The sequence below is a fragment of the Euprymna scolopes genome, chromosome 24 (genome assembly GCF_053919585.1).
Source record: "Euprymna scolopes isolate OS-2025 chromosome 24, ASM5391958v1, whole genome shotgun sequence".
Taxonomy (NCBI): Eukaryota; Metazoa; Mollusca; class Cephalopoda; order Sepiida; family Sepiolidae; genus Euprymna; species Euprymna scolopes.
The window spans coordinates 11,275,629-11,296,117 of NC_136505.1; the positions used below are offsets into that span (position 1 = coordinate 11,275,629).

Genomic DNA, 20,489 nt, shown 5'->3' on the forward strand with positions numbered 1-20,489 from the left:
TTTTCTTCTTTTAAACTAAGTGACATTTTTTTTTTTCGTTTGGATAACTCACTAAAAAAATGTAGATGTAAAAGATATGAACTAATGCTGAATAATCTTTTATCTCCTTTTTTTTTTTCTAAACAAAACGTCATCTCTAAACAAAACGTCATGTTTGTGTGATGCTTTTTTTATGAAATGTTCCAAAAGTAATGACTCCGACTGGATCAGAGGGGATTGTAAATTGCATTGTTATGATGACTGAACTAATGTATTCATGACCTGAGTCTCATCTCTTTGTTGCAGATATTGACGGTGTGACACTCTAAGAAAGCAATCTCTGTTATGGACATGCTTCAGTAGCATAGATATCATTGAATTCCATTCATGCAGAAAAAATTGAACCAATCAACATTTACTGGCCATGTGTTGAGAGTTTATGAAACTGATGTAGTTGCTGTCAGCACAGTTAGATGGATTCCTTGATTTCAGAGTGGCGACAAATGTGAATGGCAAGCGTGCTCTGGACTTTTACAAACAAAGCATCAAAAGAGGCTGGCATAAGTGCATTGAGAATGGTGTTGACTATGTAGGAAAATGAATTCTGGTGCACAAAAGGTTGCTTGTTTTAATGGTACCACTCCCATCTTTGTAGCTCTTCAATGTTTTGGTTTTCAATTTAAAAAAAAAATAGGAGGCCTTACATTTGGAATGATTCTGGTATGTTAATTTAAATTTATAAAACAGCTATTCAGTTTTTAAAATACTCTTTAAACTTACATGCGATTAAAACTCTAATATTGACATCGTAAAAGCTGCTACTTTAGTAATGTTTATTCTGTTTCTTTTTTGTCAACTAATCACATCTTTCGATTTGCATATGAACAGACAGCCTCCAAAAATACTATGGCATTTTTAACAGTATATAGATTTAGATTTGTTGTGAATTAAATTTAGATTGAATGCAGTATGTTGATTAAATGCTGTCATTTTATGTAATTTTAAAAAAATGCGACTCAAAATAATTAAATTTGTAAATGTTAGATACAAATCTTTTTTTTTTTTTTTAAGTTAATAAAAACTGAAATTTCATGTAAATAAATTGGATTTTTAAAATCTGTTGACAAACATTCATCTGAGGTTTAATGTTAGAATTTAAGTTTAATTGGGTCACCTTTCCATTGGAATGTTTTGGAGGTGATTGTAGGATGTTATGCTATAGCTGTTGTTGATGGTGCTACTGTTTGTGAGGATAATATTACTAAACAAACAATTATTTTGTCCTCAGAGCTGGAAATGAACAAAGAATATCACAAAGTCGAATAATGAAACTTGTATCAACACTAACATCAACAAAAACTCATCTTAATACATAGGTTTATCTCCTCTGACGTTTTGACACAAAGTCAGGTAGGGTTTAGAAAAACCTGTACACTCTAACCTGCAGAAAATGATTAAGCAACCCTGTCAGTATTCCCTGATAGGAGAACTTCAAATGATTAGCAATAAACCCCTTTTCTCAGAAAGGTAAAACCTAGGAGACGGACCTCCTAGGACTGACTAGAATTATACCTCAGCAACAAAACTGCTGTGGTTGGACTGATTTTTTTTTTTAAGGGCATATACTGTTCAGAAAAAAAATCTAATATTTGAATCATAAAAACTTTTCTTTTGTGAGGAGAATTTTGTGTTCTATAAACCTTTTGCAAACATTAACGATTTTCATTGAATGTTTAATGTTACTCTTGCATTCAATTGTTCTTACATTTTAACGTTATTTCTCTGATGGATGTTAAAAGAAAGTAAATAGAAATGAAGCCATTTTTATGTGCACTAAATTTACTCAAGTTTAAGGGAGATAACTCTGGCATGCATAAATTTTTTTTTTTTTTTTTGCATATAATTTTGCTAGTAATTTTACTAATGTGTAACGGAATTTTTTTTTTTTTGTTTTTTTTTTTTTGATGAAAAGTACAATATTTTGGTTTTAGCAATGTTGACAAGAAAAACGCATTTTTCATGTTTCTGTTCGAGTTATTTTGATTTGTAAGGAATATATTTCATGTTTGTTTTAAAAAAGTGTTTGTTTTTTTGTTTTTTAATTGGGTTGCATATTTTATTCAGTTGAGTTTTTTTTTCTTAAATTTTTTCGTTTAAAAATTTGAAAGAAATTAACATTCCTGAAATTTTAAAATCAATTCTGAAAAAAAATTGAAAGTGTTATTGCATTTTTTATTTTTTCATGGTGATTCTTTTCTTAAAACTACAATTAATATTTCTGCTGACTGTTCTTTCACTCAGATCCAACAAAATTCTCTCGAGTTGGCCAAGGCCATCAAGGTACTTGAAGCCAGCACTGCTGCCCTCAAGTGTCCGGCTGATGAGCCTCCAACTAGTGCTGCTGCCACCAGTCGAACTTCTTTGCAATGTTCTAGTGGATATGGAACCATGAATTCTACCCCTGCTGGTTCGGAGGACACCATCGCATCAGGAGGTAAGATATAACATCGTGGGGGACTGACAACTCTATAGACACCCTCCCTTTAAAAATTTTTTTTTTTTTTAATTTTACAAAGTTTATCATTTTTTGTAATAGTTAAAACTACTCTCTAAATGTTTTTTTTTTTTCATTAAATGATTTTTAAGAAAAACTAATATCAGAAATTGGATTTTGTACTCTAAATCAGCAACATTAAGCATCACTACATTCAAGAAAATTTTTGTACATTTGTTTTCTTTTATTTAAATTGTTGTCCTTATTACAAATTACTTTTCTATCATTAAATACATTTTTCTGTATTTCTCTTAACATTTTTTTATGACAAATGTCATTAAGAACTAATGCTTCATCTTTCCCTAAATGGACAAAAAAAATTGTATTTTTTATTTTCACGTCCCCTCCATTTTACTAGCATTTCTACCTTATTTCATAAATATTTTAGGAAAACAAAAAAAATTTTCCTAAATTGTTATTATTGAAAATGATTTCACCATTTTCATATTTTAATTCTTATGTATTCTCTTTTCTCTCCTCGATATTTTTGGGTGGTTCTTTTACAAAATTTATAAACTTTTGGTTTGAAATTCAGTTCAAAACTTTTCTACAAAATCAAAAACAATTTTATCTTTTTCTTTCCTATTTATTTATTTCTCTTCTACTTGTACATATTTTGGATTTTTTTAAAATTTTAGTTTGTTTCCGTTCATTTTGCTTCCTTTTCATATCCTTTCATTTCTTTGATTTTCATCATTTTACTTGTATTTCTGTTGACTTTTGATTTTTTCCGTCCGTTTCCTAGACAAGATTTTTTTTTTCATCAAATTTTGTCATTTGTTCTTGTTCTCTTGCTCTTTTTTATTCTTTTCTCTCCTCTCCCTTTCTCTTTCCCCTCTCTATTTCCCCTCCTTTCTCTTTCCACTCTCTCTTTGTTCTCTTTTCTCTCCTTCGTTTCTCTTCTCCCTCCTTTTCCTCTTCCCCTGCTCCAACTGGATAACCAATCCAACCAAAACTTACATTTTTGTCAACTTTTTCTGATAATATCACATTACTTGTCCATCTTTTTTTTCCTACTTTCACTTTCCTGCTTCTCATCTTTCGTGTATGTTACCAATCCAGATACGACAGTATCAAAAACAGTACATGTTACCAAGGGTAAGCGGTATTTCTCTTGTTTGGACCAACAGCCAAAAGAAGTTATTTTTTCTTCTGAATTTTCCTTTTGGAATTTTTTACTCCTTCCCCTCCCCCTTTTATTCAGTCAGTAATCCCCATTCCTGCCTTTCTCCAATTTGCATGGACCAAAATGTTGGAATCCGGTGATCTCTGTCGAATTTATCTTTGCATGACTTCAGCATGTTCCAATTCTGCCTGGTGCTCTCTATTTACAAACTTCTGCATGACTGTAAATCTGTCACCTATTTCGTATTAAACAATTTTCATACAAGCATATGGATTAATATTTATTCATACAGACATGTAACAGGCTTTGCTACACTGGCATGAAATGTTTCAATCTGTAGTTATTAATAACTATGATCTTGCTGGTTTTTTTATTTAGGTGTTCATATTGAACAGCCTAAATTAAGACTTTTTTTTTTTTTGACAGGATCTTAGTTATTAATAACTACATATTGAAACATTGTCATGCCAGTGTAGCAAATCTTGTGAATAAATATTAATATAAATAGCTTTATTTACTATTTAGCACCTTATACAAACCTGATGAATATTCTTTGAATTTTATCCTATTAATACATTCTTAGCTTGGGCTACTGTATACATATATAACAAATAAATGACAAGAGTCAATTTCAAATTAATAAAATATTTAATAAAATATATCTTATTAATGTATATCAAAATGAATACAATTTATCAAAATTGGAATTAGATTTTGTGATTTTACTTGAAAATTCAAAGATGGTGTAATAAAATGAAAAAGGTAATTGCAACTTCTCTCCCAATTTTCAAATTTTGTAATCATGCCCATATGCTTTTTCTTCTGATGAGTTAATGGAGAAATAAATTCAATAATTGACAAAATTACATGAATGATTTTGCACTACGAAACAGGAGCTGTCAAGAATTGTGCATTTCAACTTAAAGGAATATATGATAAGATGGTCAACATCTTGAAATTTGGAATGTCATTTATTTGTTATATGCTCTGTAGTTTAATAAATTAAAGGTGAAATATAATTGAATAAACATATTTCCACATACACACACACACACATATATATATAGACACACACACACATGTTATAAAGTAACTTTGTAATTGTTAATTGCAAAAATTCTGCTGATGTTGCTATCCTTATTCTTTAACGTTTTCCGCAATTAAACCTGTCTCAATCAAATTTAAATTTGGCTTTTGTTTAGTAATTCATTTCTCAGCTGTGATCTTCTTTTTGCCTACTTCATGGGACTTTTTTCTCTGGTGTTTTGATAACTTTTTTTTTTTTAACTTAAATGCAGCGTTTACTGTCCACATGATTCAACTATTGAAAGGGTGATGATAGAAACAGGAATTATATAACAGCAGTTTAATTTTTTTTTTATCAATAATTTTTAACGCCCTGCATTTTTCACTAGGAATAATGCAGAAGGTTTTATTGAAACCACACAGTACAAAAAAATGTGGCATCATTCCATGGAAAACTATCAGTATTAACCACGGCTACCCCACAAAATTTAAAAAAAATAAAATACAAGTAAAAATAATCACATTCACAAACATATGAAATAAACTCCCTAAAATTAGTATACCAACTACAATCTTCCCCAATGAAGACAACACTACAACCCCAATTTAAAAGTATTTAGAATATGTGAATACTGATACAACTCGCAAAACAAAATTCATTTATTATATATTTTATTTCTTGCCTCATATGCATCTGCCAAAGCTGTAGACAGAGAGGGGAAAGCAGGAGGGGGCGGATTCAAGACCAGGTTCATCTCATGTCACTTTCTGACTGCTGGCTTGCCTTCCCTTCTGGTGTATATATATGACCTAACAGGTGTTCCAACCCCGGCAGCTGTGGGGGTCAATTATTTATTCACCTCTGGCAACATCAGTTTTGAGAGCTTCACCCCATCGCTCAATGCGTTTTGTCTGTCGTGTGTGTGTGTGTGCATGTGTATGCACAGTTTCAATATGTGACAATATGTGTTTGGTGCAGGTGCACTCAAAAATATATTCTTGTCAATTTTATATTCTAGTACATTTGGCACTTTTATGTGATCTTTGTGTTGAAATAAATTTATATAAAATTTTATTTCGAAAAACACTATACATTCAATTGATCATTCTCACTTTAGTTCACACAAAAATGAAGCCGGTCTTTTTATTTGCTTAATTATTACTTTTGTGAATTTGAGACTTTTTTTAATATAATTATCAACATTTTTGAAGTTATATAAGTTTGAAGTTTAGCCTATCATCATGACTCTTTTCAGTACAGACTTGACACACACACACATATGAACGCCTACTCAACACTATTCTTGAGTGCCTAAGGTCTCTTTGTTCAGGGGTTTGTCAAGCTTGAGGATACTTTCCCCTGCAAGTAAACCCTAACTTAATATTCAAATTCGCATAGTATTCCTGGCTCAAATAAGATCTTCTCGGTATGCTAACCCACAATGGATTTCATGAGGATTGGTGCATAGTCTCCAAATAATGTTACCTCAAGTTACTGCACAAAACTGGATACTCCACCAGTCTACATAAATTCTTATTTTAATCCATTAAGATCAAAAGATAACAAAGATATATATTTAAATGGTCAATTAAGGAGAGGAAAATTATGTTTTAAATTTCTTTACTAAATCAGTATTTGAAAGGTAACGGAGAACTTCAATGGAATATTCAAATATCTATGTATTTCATATAGAAATCAAGTGTTCGCACCAGGAAGGAGGCCAATTTCTGAGAAATCGGCTGAACTAAAATAAAATAAAAGAAAAAAAAAAAGAAAAAAAAGATAACTATAATATTTTTAAAATAAACATTAACAATTATTTTTAGCACTACAGACACTAGTGCTCCGTGCAAGTATCAGTATAGGAAGTAGTAACTTCTACAAGTAAGATTTAAATCCAATCACAAAGTCACTACATAGGCCAGCATTTAACTCGGGCCACGATCAATTAACACAAGAATTGAGGGAATTAAGTAGGTACACACACACACAAACATTTATATATATATATATATATATAATATATATATTCAAGCACGTTTGATTTAACATGACAGTTATTCTTTTTTCCGATTTTTCTGGATATCTTTTTCATTCTCCGAGCTCGGCAAATGGAAAAGATATCCAGAAAAATCGGAAAAAAGAATAACTGTCGTGTTCAATCAGATGTGCTTGAAAAATGACTTGCTGCCAAAATATACAAATGTATATATATATATATATATATATATATACACACACACACACACACACACGTATATGTTAGTGATGGGACGATTCCAATATTTCTCCAGATCCCGATACAATTACCGATTCCGATTCTTTATAAATCTCTAAATATTTAGCTATAAAATTTATTTTTCCTGATTACTGTAAAAACATGTGTTAATTGTGCAGATATTTTCTCAGACATAAGCATACACTTGTGAGGATTATCTATAGGTTTTCATGTATCAGTAGTTTAAAATCAATATATATTTACTATTTCATCATTGATACCAACTGTGGAAGATTTTGTTTAAAAAAAATATCAAATAAAAAGACAATTAGCAGAATCGTTTTTGCCATCAGAAAATAGTCGCAAATTTTTCCAATTGTGATTAATCAGTCTAACCTTGGTGAATATATATATATATATATATATATATATATACACGCACAGCATTGAAGGTAGAATTAATCAGACTTTTGTTCTCATCTTAAGTATTATTTGTGCAACGTTTTGGTCGGTTTGGCCTTCGACCGTCTTTAGACATGTTGGTTGTTTGAAAACCAACATGTCTAAAGACAGTTGAAGACTAACCCGACTGAAATGTTGCACAAATAACACTCAAGATGAGAACAATAGTCCAATCAATACAACTAATATAAAAAATCAGCCCTCATCTAAAAAAAAATTCAAAATTTTAAAAATGTTTTTTTTTTATAATTCTGCTAAAAAAATTTCTATTTTTTCTTGGTATCCATTCCAATTTGAAACTTTGAACACAATACTGAAAGAAGTGAAAAATTATTTTATATTTTAAAAATAGTAACTAAAACGCACACTGTCAAAAAAGAAAAAAAAACTTTGTGACTTGTAATTAGAAAAACAACATGAAGAACAAGAGTGACGAGATTTAACACTCTGCACAGCAAAAACTGATTATTAGCAAATAAAGCATCGTATGCTAATTTAGTTTCAGTGATTGAACACGTTTGCTCAGTATTTTAAAGAAATGTGCAGGATAATCAGGATGAAGTTAAAGTTCTTGTCCAAAATTCCTCCTATATTAAAAAGATAAAAAAGATAAAAAATTTGTCTGATTTCTGTACATATCTGTGACGAAACCCTAATATCATATTCCAAAAATCACGTAAATTGATCAGGTAGTTTTATTTTTATAAAGATAATTTTTAAACAATTAATAGGAATTTGTAGACATTGGGACATAAATCTTGCAAGTTTGAATTATTGTTGAGTTATCTCCCCTTTTATTAAAAATTATTTTCAAGATGACGGACAAGATGGTCATACTTTGATGACTCATAAAATTTGCTTTTCTTTAAAAATAAAACTACTTGATCATTTTATGTGATTTTTGAAATATGGTATTTTCATTTTGTCATGGGTATATATATATATATATATATATATATATATATATATAATCTAGCTTTTTTATATATATATATTTTTTTTTTAGGATAGGGGGAATTCTGGATAAGACCTAAGGTTAATCTTAGTTTTTATTAGAAATAAATCCCCTTTGAGATCTTTGTGATTTTTTTTTTTTTTTTCATGGCACTTGTTGATGCTGTGATGTGAATTTGTAGTTTTTTTTTGTTTGTTTTCAAGTGTTTTGTGCATTTGATTTGTTTTGAATGAAACAAAATCAACAATTGTGTAGCGTTTGAAGATGAACATTAGTTTTGTCTTAATTCTTGGGATGCTGAGTTATCATTATTTACATTGTTTTGTGTGAGACTATTATTCTCATCAATGTCGATTTTTTTTTTTTTTTCTGCAATGTTTCAGCCAAAGTGTCTCCCACATTTTCTTGCAACCTTAAATTTGATGAGTTTAAGATATTTTAATTTGATGAATAGTTTATCTGTGCCTAAACCTAAACATAGATTCTATGAACAAAGCTTCTTTCTTAGACCTGCACGCCTGTGGAATTGTCTCCCGTTTTCCTGCTTTTCAGCTGACTACAATATGGTTGTCTTCAAGTCCAACGTAAACAAGTTTTTGATGAGCCGTTTCCCTTAAGCTAACAAATTTACCGTATTTCCATTACTTACAATTACTATATTGTCCAATTGACTACTGTACACTCTTAGCCCTTATCCTCGAGTAATCTCTGGGCCTTGATAAGTGGTTATACTTATGTAAAAAAAAAAGTAACAATGTGAGATACTGATGAAGGAGGATGCTTGCCTACCACCCAAGTGGAATAAAACTTTTCTCCATCTTCTTAGCCAAAATAAAAAAAACTAATCTAATATACAAAGTTCATCAAAATAAAAAACCTAATCTAATATACACAGTTCATCAAAATAAAAAACTAATCTAATATACACAGTTCATAAAAATAAAAAACTAATCTAATATACACAGTTCATCAAAATAAAAAACTAATCTAATATACACAGTTCATCAAAATAAAAAACTAATCTAATATACACAGTTCATCAAAATAAAAAACTAATCTAATATACACAGTTCATCAAAATAAAAAACTAATCTAATATACACAGTTCATCAAAATAAAAAAAAACTAATCTAATATACACAGTTCATCAAAATAAAAAACCTAATCTAATATACACAGTTCATCAAAAATAAAAAACTAATCTAATATACACAGTTCATCAAAATAAAAAACTAATCTAATATACACAGTTCATCAAAATAAAAAACTAATCTAATATACACAGTTCATCAAAATAAAAAACTAATCTAATATACACAGTTCATCAAAATAAAAAACTAATCTAATATACACAGTTCATCAAAATAAAAAAAATAATCTAATATACACAGTTCATCAAAATAAAAACCTAATCTAATATACACAGTTCATCAAAATAAAAACTAATCTAATATACACAGTTCATCAAAAATAAAAAACCTAATCTAATATACACAGTTCATCAAAAAAAAAAAACCTAATCTAATATACAGTTCATCAAAATAAAAAACTAATCTAATATACACAGTTCATCAAAAAATAAAAAACTAATCTAATATACACAGTTCATCAAAAAATAAAAAACTAATCTAATATACACAGTTCATCAAAAATAAAAAACTAATTAAATATACACAGTTCATCAAAAATAAAAAACTAATCTAATATACACAGTTCATCAAAAATAAAAAAACTAATCTAATATACACAGTTCATCAAAATAAAAAACCTAATCTAATATACACAGTTCATCAAAATAAAAAACTAATCTAATATACACAGTTCATCAAAAATAAAAAAACTAATCTAATATACACAGTTCATCAAAAATAAAAAACCTAATCTAATATACACAGTTCATCAAAATAAAAAACTAATCTAATATACAAAGTTCATCAAAAAAAAAAAAAACTAATCTAATATACACAGTTCATCAAAAATAAAAACCTAATCTAATATACACAGTTCATCAAAATAAAAAAAACTAATCTAATATACACAGTTCATCAAAAATAAAAAACTAATCTAATATACACAGTTCATCAAAATAAAAAAAACTAATCTAATATACACAGTTCATCAAAAATAAAAAACTAATCTAATATACACAGTTCATCAAAATAAAAAAACTAATCTAATATACACAGTTCATCAAAAATAAAAAAACTAATCTAATATACACAGTTCATCAAAAATAAAAACCTAATCTAATATACACAGTTCATCAAAATAAAAAAAACTAATCTAATATACACAGTTCATCAAAAATAAAAAACTAATCTAATATACACAGTTCATCAAAATAAAAAAAACTAATCTAATATACACAGTTCATCAAAAATAAAAAACTAATCTAATATACACAGTTCATCAAAATAAAAAAACTAATCTAATATACACAGTTCATCAAAAATAAAAAACTAATCTAATATACACAGTTCATCAAAATAAAAAACTAATCTAATATACACAGTTCATCAAAAATAAAAAAAAAACTAATCTAATATACACAGTTCATCAAAATAAAAAACCTAATCTAATATACACAGTTCATCAAAATAAAAAACTAATCTAATATACACAGTTCATCAAAATAAAAAACCTAATCTAATATACACAGTTCATCAAAATAAAAAACTAATCTAATATACACAGTTCATCAAAAATAAAAAACTAATCTAATATACACAGTTCATCAAAAATAAAAAACTAATCTAATATACACAGTTCATCAAAAATAAAAAACCTAATCTAATATACACAGTTCATCAAAATAAAAAACTAATCTAATATACACAGTTCATCAAAATAAAAAAAACTAATCTAATATACACAGTTCATCAAAATAAAAAACCTAATCTAATATACACAGTTCATCAAAAATAAAAAACTAATCTAATATACACAGTTCATCAAAAATAAAAAACCTAATCTAATATACACAGTTCATCAAAATAAAAAACCTAATCTAATATACACAGTTCATCAAAATAAAAAACTAATCTAATATACACAGTTCATCAAAAAATAAAAAAACTAATCTAATATACACAGTTCATCAAAAATAAAAAAACTAATTAAATATACACAGTTCATCAAAATAAAAGACTAATCTAATATACACAGTTCATCAAAAAATAAAAAACCTAATCTAATATACACAGTTCATCAAAAAAAAAAAACCTAATCTAATATACACAGTTCATCAAAATAAAAAACTAATCTAATATACACAGTTCATCAAAAAATAAAAAACTAATCTAATATACACAGTTCATCAAAAAATAAAAAACTAATCTAATATACACAGTTCATCAAAAATAAAAAACTAATCTAATATACACAGTTCATCAAAATAAAAAACTAATCTAATATACACAGTTCATCAAAAATAAAAAAACTAATCTAATATACACAGTTCATCAAAATAAAAAACCTAATCTAATATACAGTTCATCAAAAATAAAAAACTAATCTAATATACACAGTTCATCAAAAATAAAAAAACTAATCTAATATACACAGTTCATCAAAATAAAAAACCTAATCTAATATACACAGTTCATCAAAATAAAAAACTAATCTAATATACACAGTTCATCAAAAATAAAAAAACTAATCTAATATACACAGTTCATCAAAAATAAAAAACCTAATCTAATATACACAGTTCATCAAAATAAAAAACTAATCTAATATACAAAGTTCATCAAAAAAAAAAAAACTAATCTAATATACACAGTTCATCAAAAATAAAAACCTAATCTAATATACACAGTTCATCAAAATAAAAAAAACTAATCTAATATACACAGTTCATCAAAAATAAAAAACTAATCTAATATACACAGTTCATCAAAATAAAAAAAACTAATCTAATATACACAGTTCATCAAAAATAAAAAACTAATCTAATATACACAGTTCATCAAAATAAAAAAACTAATCTAATATACACAGTTCATCAAAAATAAAAAACTAATCTAATATACACAGTTCATCAAAATAAAAAACTAATCTAATATACACAGTTCATCAAAAATAAAAAAAAAACTAATCTAATATACACAGTTCATCAAAATAAAAAACCTAATCTAATATACACAGTTCATCAAAATAAAAAACTAATCTAATATACACAGTTCATCAAAAATAAAAAACTAATCTTATATACACAGTTCATCAAAATAAAAAACCTAATCTAATATACACAGTTCATCAAAAATAAAAAAACTTATCTAATATACACAGTTTATTAAAATAAAAAAACTAATCTAATATACACAGTTCATCAAAATAAAAAACCTAATCTAATATACACAGTTCATCAAAATAAAAAACTAATCTAATATACACAGTTCATCAAAAATAAAAAACTAATCTTATATACACAGTTCATCAAAATAAAAAACTAATCTTATATACACAGTTCATCAAAATAAAAAACTAATCTAATATACACAGTTCATCAAAATAAAAAACTAATCTAATATACACAGTTCATCAAAATAAAAAAACTAATCTAATATGCACAGTTCATCAAAAATAAAAAAACTAATCTAATATACACAGTTCATCAAAATAAAAAACCTAATCTAATATACACAGTTCATCAAAAATAAAAAAACTAATCTAATATACACAGTTCATCAAAAATAAAAAACTAATCTAATATACACAGTTCATCAAAAATAAAAAAACTAATCTAATATACACAGTTCATCAAAAATAAAAAACCTAATCTAATATACACAGTTCATCAAAAATAAAAAAACTAATCTAATATACACAGTTCATCAAAAATAAAAACCTAATCTAATATACACAGTTCATCAAAAATAAAAAACTAATCTAATATACACAGTTCATCAAAAATAAAAAAACTAATCTAATATACACAGTTCATCAAAAATAAAAAACCTAATCTAATATACACAGTTCATCAAAATAAAAAACCTAATCTAATATACACAGTTCATCAAAAATCAAAAAACTAATCTAATATACACAGTTCATCAAAAATAAAAAACTAATCTAATATACACAGTTCATCAAAAATAAAAAAACTAATCTAATATACACAGTTCATCAAAAATAAAAAACCTAATCTAATATACACAGTTCATCAAAAATAAAAAACCTAATCTAATATACACAGTTCATCAAAAATAAAAAAACTAATCTAATATACACAGTTCATCAAAAATAAAAAACCTAATCTAATATACACAGTTCATCAAAAATAAAAAAACTAATCTAATATACACAGTTCATCAAAAATAAAAAACTAATCTAATATACACAGTTCATCAAAAATAAAAAAACTAATCTAATATACACAGTTCATCAAAAATAAAAAACCTAATCTAATATACACAGTTCATCAAAAATAAAAAAACTAATCTAATATACACAGTTCATCAAAAATAAAAAACTAATCTAATATACACAGTTCATCAAAAATAAAAAAAACTAATCTAATATACACAGTTCATCAAAAATAAAAAAACTAATCTAATATACACAGTTCATCAAAAATAAAAAACCTAATCTAATATACACAGTTCATTAAAATAAAAAAACCTAATCTAATATACACAGTTCATCAAAAATAAAAAACCTAATCTAATATACACAGTTCATTAAAATAAAAAACCTAATCTAATATACACAGTTCATCAAAAATAAAAAACTAATCTAATATACACAGTTCATCAAAAATAAAAAAACTAATCTAATATACACAGTTCATCAAAAATAAAAAAACTTATCTAATATACACAGTTCATCAAGCTTCAGCTCCTGTCTCATAGCTGGAATGTTGTGTCCGTGCTTGTTATGCAAACACTTCAATGGAATTTGTTTGCAACTTCCTGCACCTGTGCCTCCTCAGCGTAAATACTCCCCAACAAACTTAACAATTGGCAAAATCCCACCTTTTTTTTTCTTGTAAAGGTCGCTTTCTACTCTAATAGCGTCTTTCCTTAAACTCTTCGTCCTTAAAATTCCCCATCTGTTTCTCCAATTGTACCAACATGCAGAAATTTAAATGTAAACATCTCCTTGCATAACTCCTCAATTAGGATGCTCCAATGAATCTGGCCTTCATAGTCGCCCCTTATGTCACAGTGGCAATGTCTCTTGTTGAACATGAATAGAAGTACCTTTTTTATTCACAAAAAAGAAATGTATATCATAATAGAGAATATGATGTCCAAAACAGTTCACCCAATATGCTAGGATGTTCAAATAAAATAAATCAACCCATTATGGGAATCGTTAATTTAAAAAAAAATAAATAAAAATAAAATAATAGCAAAGAATAATAAATACATATAAAATAGCAGCAAAGATAACAAAAATAAATAAAAATAACAGCAAAGAATAATAAAAAAAATAAAAGAAAATAAAATAACAGCAAAAAATAAATAAATAAAAATAAAATAACAGCAAAAAATAATAAAAAATGAAACATTTTACAAGAAACTTCACGTCACACTCTGCTCCATTATGCAGAAGTGAACGTTCATTAAGTTGAAAACAGGCATCCGACTCGTTGGTTCATTTTATTTGAAAATGGAAAAAACAATGATGTACACAAATGATTGATAATTTTTATATCAATGTGTGCTGGGAGGTACATCACGATAAATGAAGAAAATGGAAATCTAAAAGTATCGATATTGATGATGAAAATAATGAACCTGCAATGTAAATATCAGTTGACATGTTTTTGGTTTTAACCTTGCTTGGTCTTTCTCCTCCATTTGTATTTCTGGCGAAAAACAGTCGTTTTTTTAATAATCAAAGAAAATGTTTTTAATTACATGAGTATGCTCAAATTGTATGTGAGATATATAATTTTTTGAACAAAATTTTTAATACATTAAAATTCCAGTAATGTTCATATGCCAATAAAATCAAAGTCAAAATTGATTGACTCAATTAAGCTTCATGATTATCAAGTTTTCATAATTGAGCATGCAGATAAAAAAAATACCCTCTCTCTCTCCCTTATATATATATATATATATATATATATATATATATATATATATATATATATATATATATATATTTTTGGGTTTTTTTTAAGAGGCGGCAAACTTTGAATTAAGATAAATCACAGAAAAATATTTATACAAATAAATGGTTTATTCCAAATATTAATTTTTGGAATTTAGAATTTCAGACACGGCCCCTGCAGCTCACCTGTATATGCGTAATCTAGAGGCCTAATTTTCACAAACTCTACGCATTAAATTAGCCTGTATTTTAGCAATAACACATCAGATGTTGTCTTTGAAATGATTTATTTTGTCTGATTTATCAGTATAGACATGGGACTTTATAGATCCCCAAAGAAAATAATCCAATGGGGCTAAATCGCATGAACAAGGTGGCCAGTTGTTAAATTATTTTGTCATCAAATGTTTTTCTCAATAAATTGATTGTATCATTTGCAATTTTCAAATGTTGCTCGGGTGTCGGTCTCTTCATTATGAATTGCCAAACCAAGCTGAACTCAAAATAACCAATAGTTGCCAAATCTGCAATTAAAGAAAATAGTTATTGAGTTAGTTTCCTGCCTCTAAAAACAAACACCACCCTCTCTCTCGTTTTATATATATATATATATATATATATATATATATATATATATATATATATATATATATATATATATATGTATAGTCTTTTGTTTTGTTTTTAAATAAATGTCATGATTGAACTTAAGTTCTTTAGATAATGTTCTGAAAAACTTGTTTTTGCATTTAAAAAAATTACTTCCTTTCAACTTAGTTGCAAAAGAAAAAACTCCTTAGTCTTTTTTCTTCCTCTCACTTATCAAACTTGTTATGCTAATGTAAACACGAGTTAGAACTACTATTTGTGATCACTGTTTGAACTTCCCAAGAATGTCCTATAAACGGAATGGTTGCACTAAACACCTTTTGTTAGCTTTTCTATCTACAAACAAAAAATTGTTGTTGGTCTAACAAGATGTTTTGTTTTGATTTTTTTTTTTTTAACTATTTACTACCAACACGTTGGATGGATTTGATACATTCCTTAATAGAATTAGAAACTTTAAATTGTTATAAACTAAACAATAGCATTTTTCATGCTTTCGTGTCTATTTACTAAAAACTATTTTTTTTTTCATTCTGTAATGATTCAGATTCTCAATCTTATTTGTCTTTTAAACGTTTCGCTTGCACACATTCTGCAGCCATGCTCAAATTTAAAAAAAAAAAAATGGAAAATATTCATATTATTTAGATTCTTTAAACTACTGTTCTGTTCTCCAGTTCTTTTCACAACATTTCGGTGTAATCTCCAATCTTTTTCAGGTGCATCTTTGTTGAACTCGGGGGAGGGGGGGTAATCTGCACAGAATTTCAAACAGAACCATTTATTTAATCCATTGGGGTAGCATGGTCTTGTTCAGTCAACCGTGACTGGATAGAAGTCCTAAGTAATTCACAATTTTACCTGTGGTGCAGTGGATAAAGTACTTGATAAAATTCAGTTGTAAAAATTACATTCTTGTGGAGGTTGAAGGCTCAATCCTCAGTGCAGACGACACTCAAAATACAATTGTGAATTACTAAGGACTTCTACTCAGTCATAGCTGATGGATTAAATAAAGAGTTGTTTGAAAGTCCATGCAGATTCCTGAGTCAGACAAGATAAGACTTGAAAAGGTTGGAGGTTACATCGAATGAAGCATGAAAATAACACTCAAGATGAGAACAGTAATTGAAATAAGTGAAATTATCAATCCTCATCTAAAAAATTTCGAAACATAAGTGATTGATGTCACTTTAATGCATTCTTTGTGTCGTGTTCGGAAGTCATTGTCAGTTTTGTTTAATAACTCATCACTTTCTTTCTGCAAGTTTTAATTTTGAAATTAAAACTCCCTCCAAATCTATTAGCTCTAAAATCCTTATAGAAACTTTCTTGCCGTGTACATTTTCCCACTCGTGTATATAGATAGGAACAAGATTTTTTTCTTAGGAACACTGAGGATGACCTCATCACAAATAATGTCTTGTACATTTTGAACATTAGATATATTGGTTGTAGGCCAAAAAACAATTGTATGAAAAAAAAAAAGAATCATTTGGTACTCTTGCAGAATTTGCACTCGACGTTCATTTAGTTTTGCTTGGAACGTGGCGTAATGCACTTGGGTTTGTCTGTAATCTGATCAATGCACTGCAAAGGAGCAGACAACATTTGGGGAAAATATTAGAAAAAAAAAAAATACAGGACCAGCTAAGAGTTTCTCGACAGTTATCTTTTTGAGTTTATGTGGCAACAGAAATTTGGTAATGATCCTTTTGTCTCCATCTTAAACCATATATCAGAAAGCTACTCGGTTGTCGGCAAAGTTTCTTCCACATCCGCTGTCTTTTCTCACCTCACTTTGACATCGTTTGATGCGACCGTAGAAAAGTTTATCTAATACTAAGGGAATATCCTGGCTGTTTTAATTTAAATTTTAAAAATCGGTTCCCCAGCCCTACCTACAAGAAAAAAAAATGGCAAAAAAAAGTTTACATTAGTTACAAAAATAAAGAAAAAAATGCAAAAGACATAAAAAAAAGCATAAAAAAGTGCTTTATTTTTTTAACTTTTGTTAAAAAACCAATATGAAAAACAAAAAAAAAATACAATCTGTTTATTTTTGTTCACTCAAAATTTGTTACAAAAAATAAAACAGAAATTGTTACTGTAGGTCATTGTTTCTTTTTTTTTTTTTTTGTTATATATATATATATATATATATATTTTCATTTTCTGGTGATTTTATTATATTTAAATGTTTTCTTCCGTATTTTCCTTGAGTAGCATTGTTACAATTTGATAATAGGCGATGTTCGGTGAAAACCGGCAGTTGCCATCATATTCCGAGCAAAACCAAGTGGCCAGTTAGTTACGTCCGTTTCAAGTTCTGCATAAGTACCAATGATTTTAAGTGAATTTGTGAGGATCCTCTTCCCTTACATTTGATGTGGTCTATATAGAATTGTTTGTTACAGCTCTTGTCTCATACTATCAAGCCATTGGAAAAAACGTTATTAAAATTTATATTTGAAAGATGTTATAATTTCTGAGAGCTCAATGGTAATTTTTACCCTTTATAAAAATAACCCATAAATACTAGTGCTCAAATATAAGCAAATTCAATCTGAGATTTTAGTTAAAACGTTTTAATTATTGCTTTCAGACAGTTGTTTCTTTCATAGAAAAATATGAATGTTTCATTAAGATTATTATTTTTATGATGATGATAATGATCGACCATTTTTTTATGTAATTCACAAAATATACTTATGTTTTTTTTTTTGTTTTTTTTTTTGGGGGGGGGGGAACAATAATAAAATGTTTTAAGCAAAATCTCTTATTTTACTTGTGTGTGTGTAATGTGTAGATATATATTTATTTTTATTCATATCAACAAATTTATATGGTCATGACACTAAACATAATGTTTCGGACAAATGGTTGATTAAAACCAGAAATTCTAGTCAGGTGACTTAATAAATGGTTGCTTTCCACAGGAGAAAGCAGTCCACATCTTTGACTTCTGATTTTAACTGACCATTTGTCCGAAACATTAGTATGACCAATGTCACGACCATGTAAATTTGTTTGTATTAATAAAAATCTTGTTTTTCTTTAATTTACACTCTTAATAACCTCGTTAAATTCATTTGTTATCACTAGGGCTATGACAACAGAATATTCTTTTCATTCTTTTGACTCTTGAATGTGTATCCGTTGATATTTTATATGCTTTTATATAAAGTGATATGGGTCTCAGTTGATTTAACTGTATCTAACCGTATCGGATATAGACTTGAGTCAAAACAATGATAAGAATATGCTGTTGTCACCGTCCTAGTTATCATTCTTGAATACCTTTTAACCTAATTCATGCAATAGGAATGAAAACCTTACATGATAAAAGCAAATGCAAACTTAAATCTAATATAAATTTATATATTAATCCCAACCAAGCTCGATACAAACACAATAGGAAATAGTTTGAAAAGAAATCAAGACTTTACAAATTTTAATTTGATTTCTTTTCCTTATATATATATATATATATATATATATATATATATACATTCCATCCATCCCTACAATATGAAAAAAATTAGTTCAGACTGTTTCTCTTTTTTTTTTCATCAACGTTTTTAGTGACCAAACAACTTTTCTCAATGATTGAAAGAAAAAACGTCATCTTAAATCAAATTTGTGTCATTTTATATTCAAACCCTGAACTTGAATAATCATCAATTAAAAAGGCAAATTGTGAACCAACTTTTTATCATCAACTAACATACTTCATAATTTCAGACGTAGCACTATCGAAAGCGGTGACAAGGCAAATCGGTTCCTTCACTTGTTCTACAGTATTTCTATTGTGAAGCAATTTATTGAAATGAAATATGCATGAAAAAGATATTAGTGAAAAGTATACAAAAAAAATTAATAAAATTATGCAGATAAAAATAAAACGATTAGTCTTTATTTACACTTTAAATAACAAATTTTAAAAATAAGTTTTTATTTTATTTAAAACTAGCAGTTCAACCCGGCTTTGCTCAGGCCCTTTGTAGTGTTCATAACGTGCATATATATATATATTAAAAACCTGGACTCATGTCCAGGTAACCTACATTTAAAATTTCAAGTATTTAGACCCAAAATTGGCGGAGGAATTTGGTAGAGTCTACAAAGGTTAACTCTTTCAATTTTGACCTCTTGGCAGCCAAATTTTTGCCCCAAAACTGATTAAAAAGCTTGCTGCATGTCTGAATGCCCTTTATGTAAAATTTGAAATGTTTAGACCTAAATTGGCTGAATAGTTTGCTAGAGATGGCAACGGTCAAATCTTTTGAACTTTGGCCCCTTAGAAGCCAAATTTTCAGCCAAAACCGATTAAAAAGCTTGCCCTATGTCTGAATACACTTTATGTAAAATTTCAAACGTTTAGACTAAGAATTGGCTGAGTAATTTGGTAGAGACCGCAGACATCAAATTTTTTTTTTTTTTTTTTTTTTTTAACTTGGACCACAATTTTTACCCCTTAACATTTGTTTTGGG

General features: G+C 27.6%; 1 protein-coding gene across 50 annotated transcripts in view; it reads left to right on the forward strand.

The window, feature by feature from the left end:
- Positions 1–20,489, forward strand: part of LOC145246585 (protein MTSS 1-like) — a 395,811-nt gene that overhangs the window by 355,618 nt on the left and 19,704 nt on the right. For 34 of the 50 annotated variants that reach the window (XM_080108203.1, XM_080108204.1, XM_080108206.1 and 31 more), the window contains 2 exons: positions 2,281–2,473; positions 3,596–3,631. In XM_080108203.1, coding sequence (XP_079964329.1) covers positions 2,281–2,473; positions 3,596–3,631 — 229 coding nt within the window. The remainder of the gene's footprint in view (positions 1–2,280; positions 2,474–3,595; positions 3,632–20,489) is intronic. The other 16 variants (XM_080108226.1, XM_080108211.1, XM_080108246.1 and 13 more) reach the window with 1 other exon arrangement.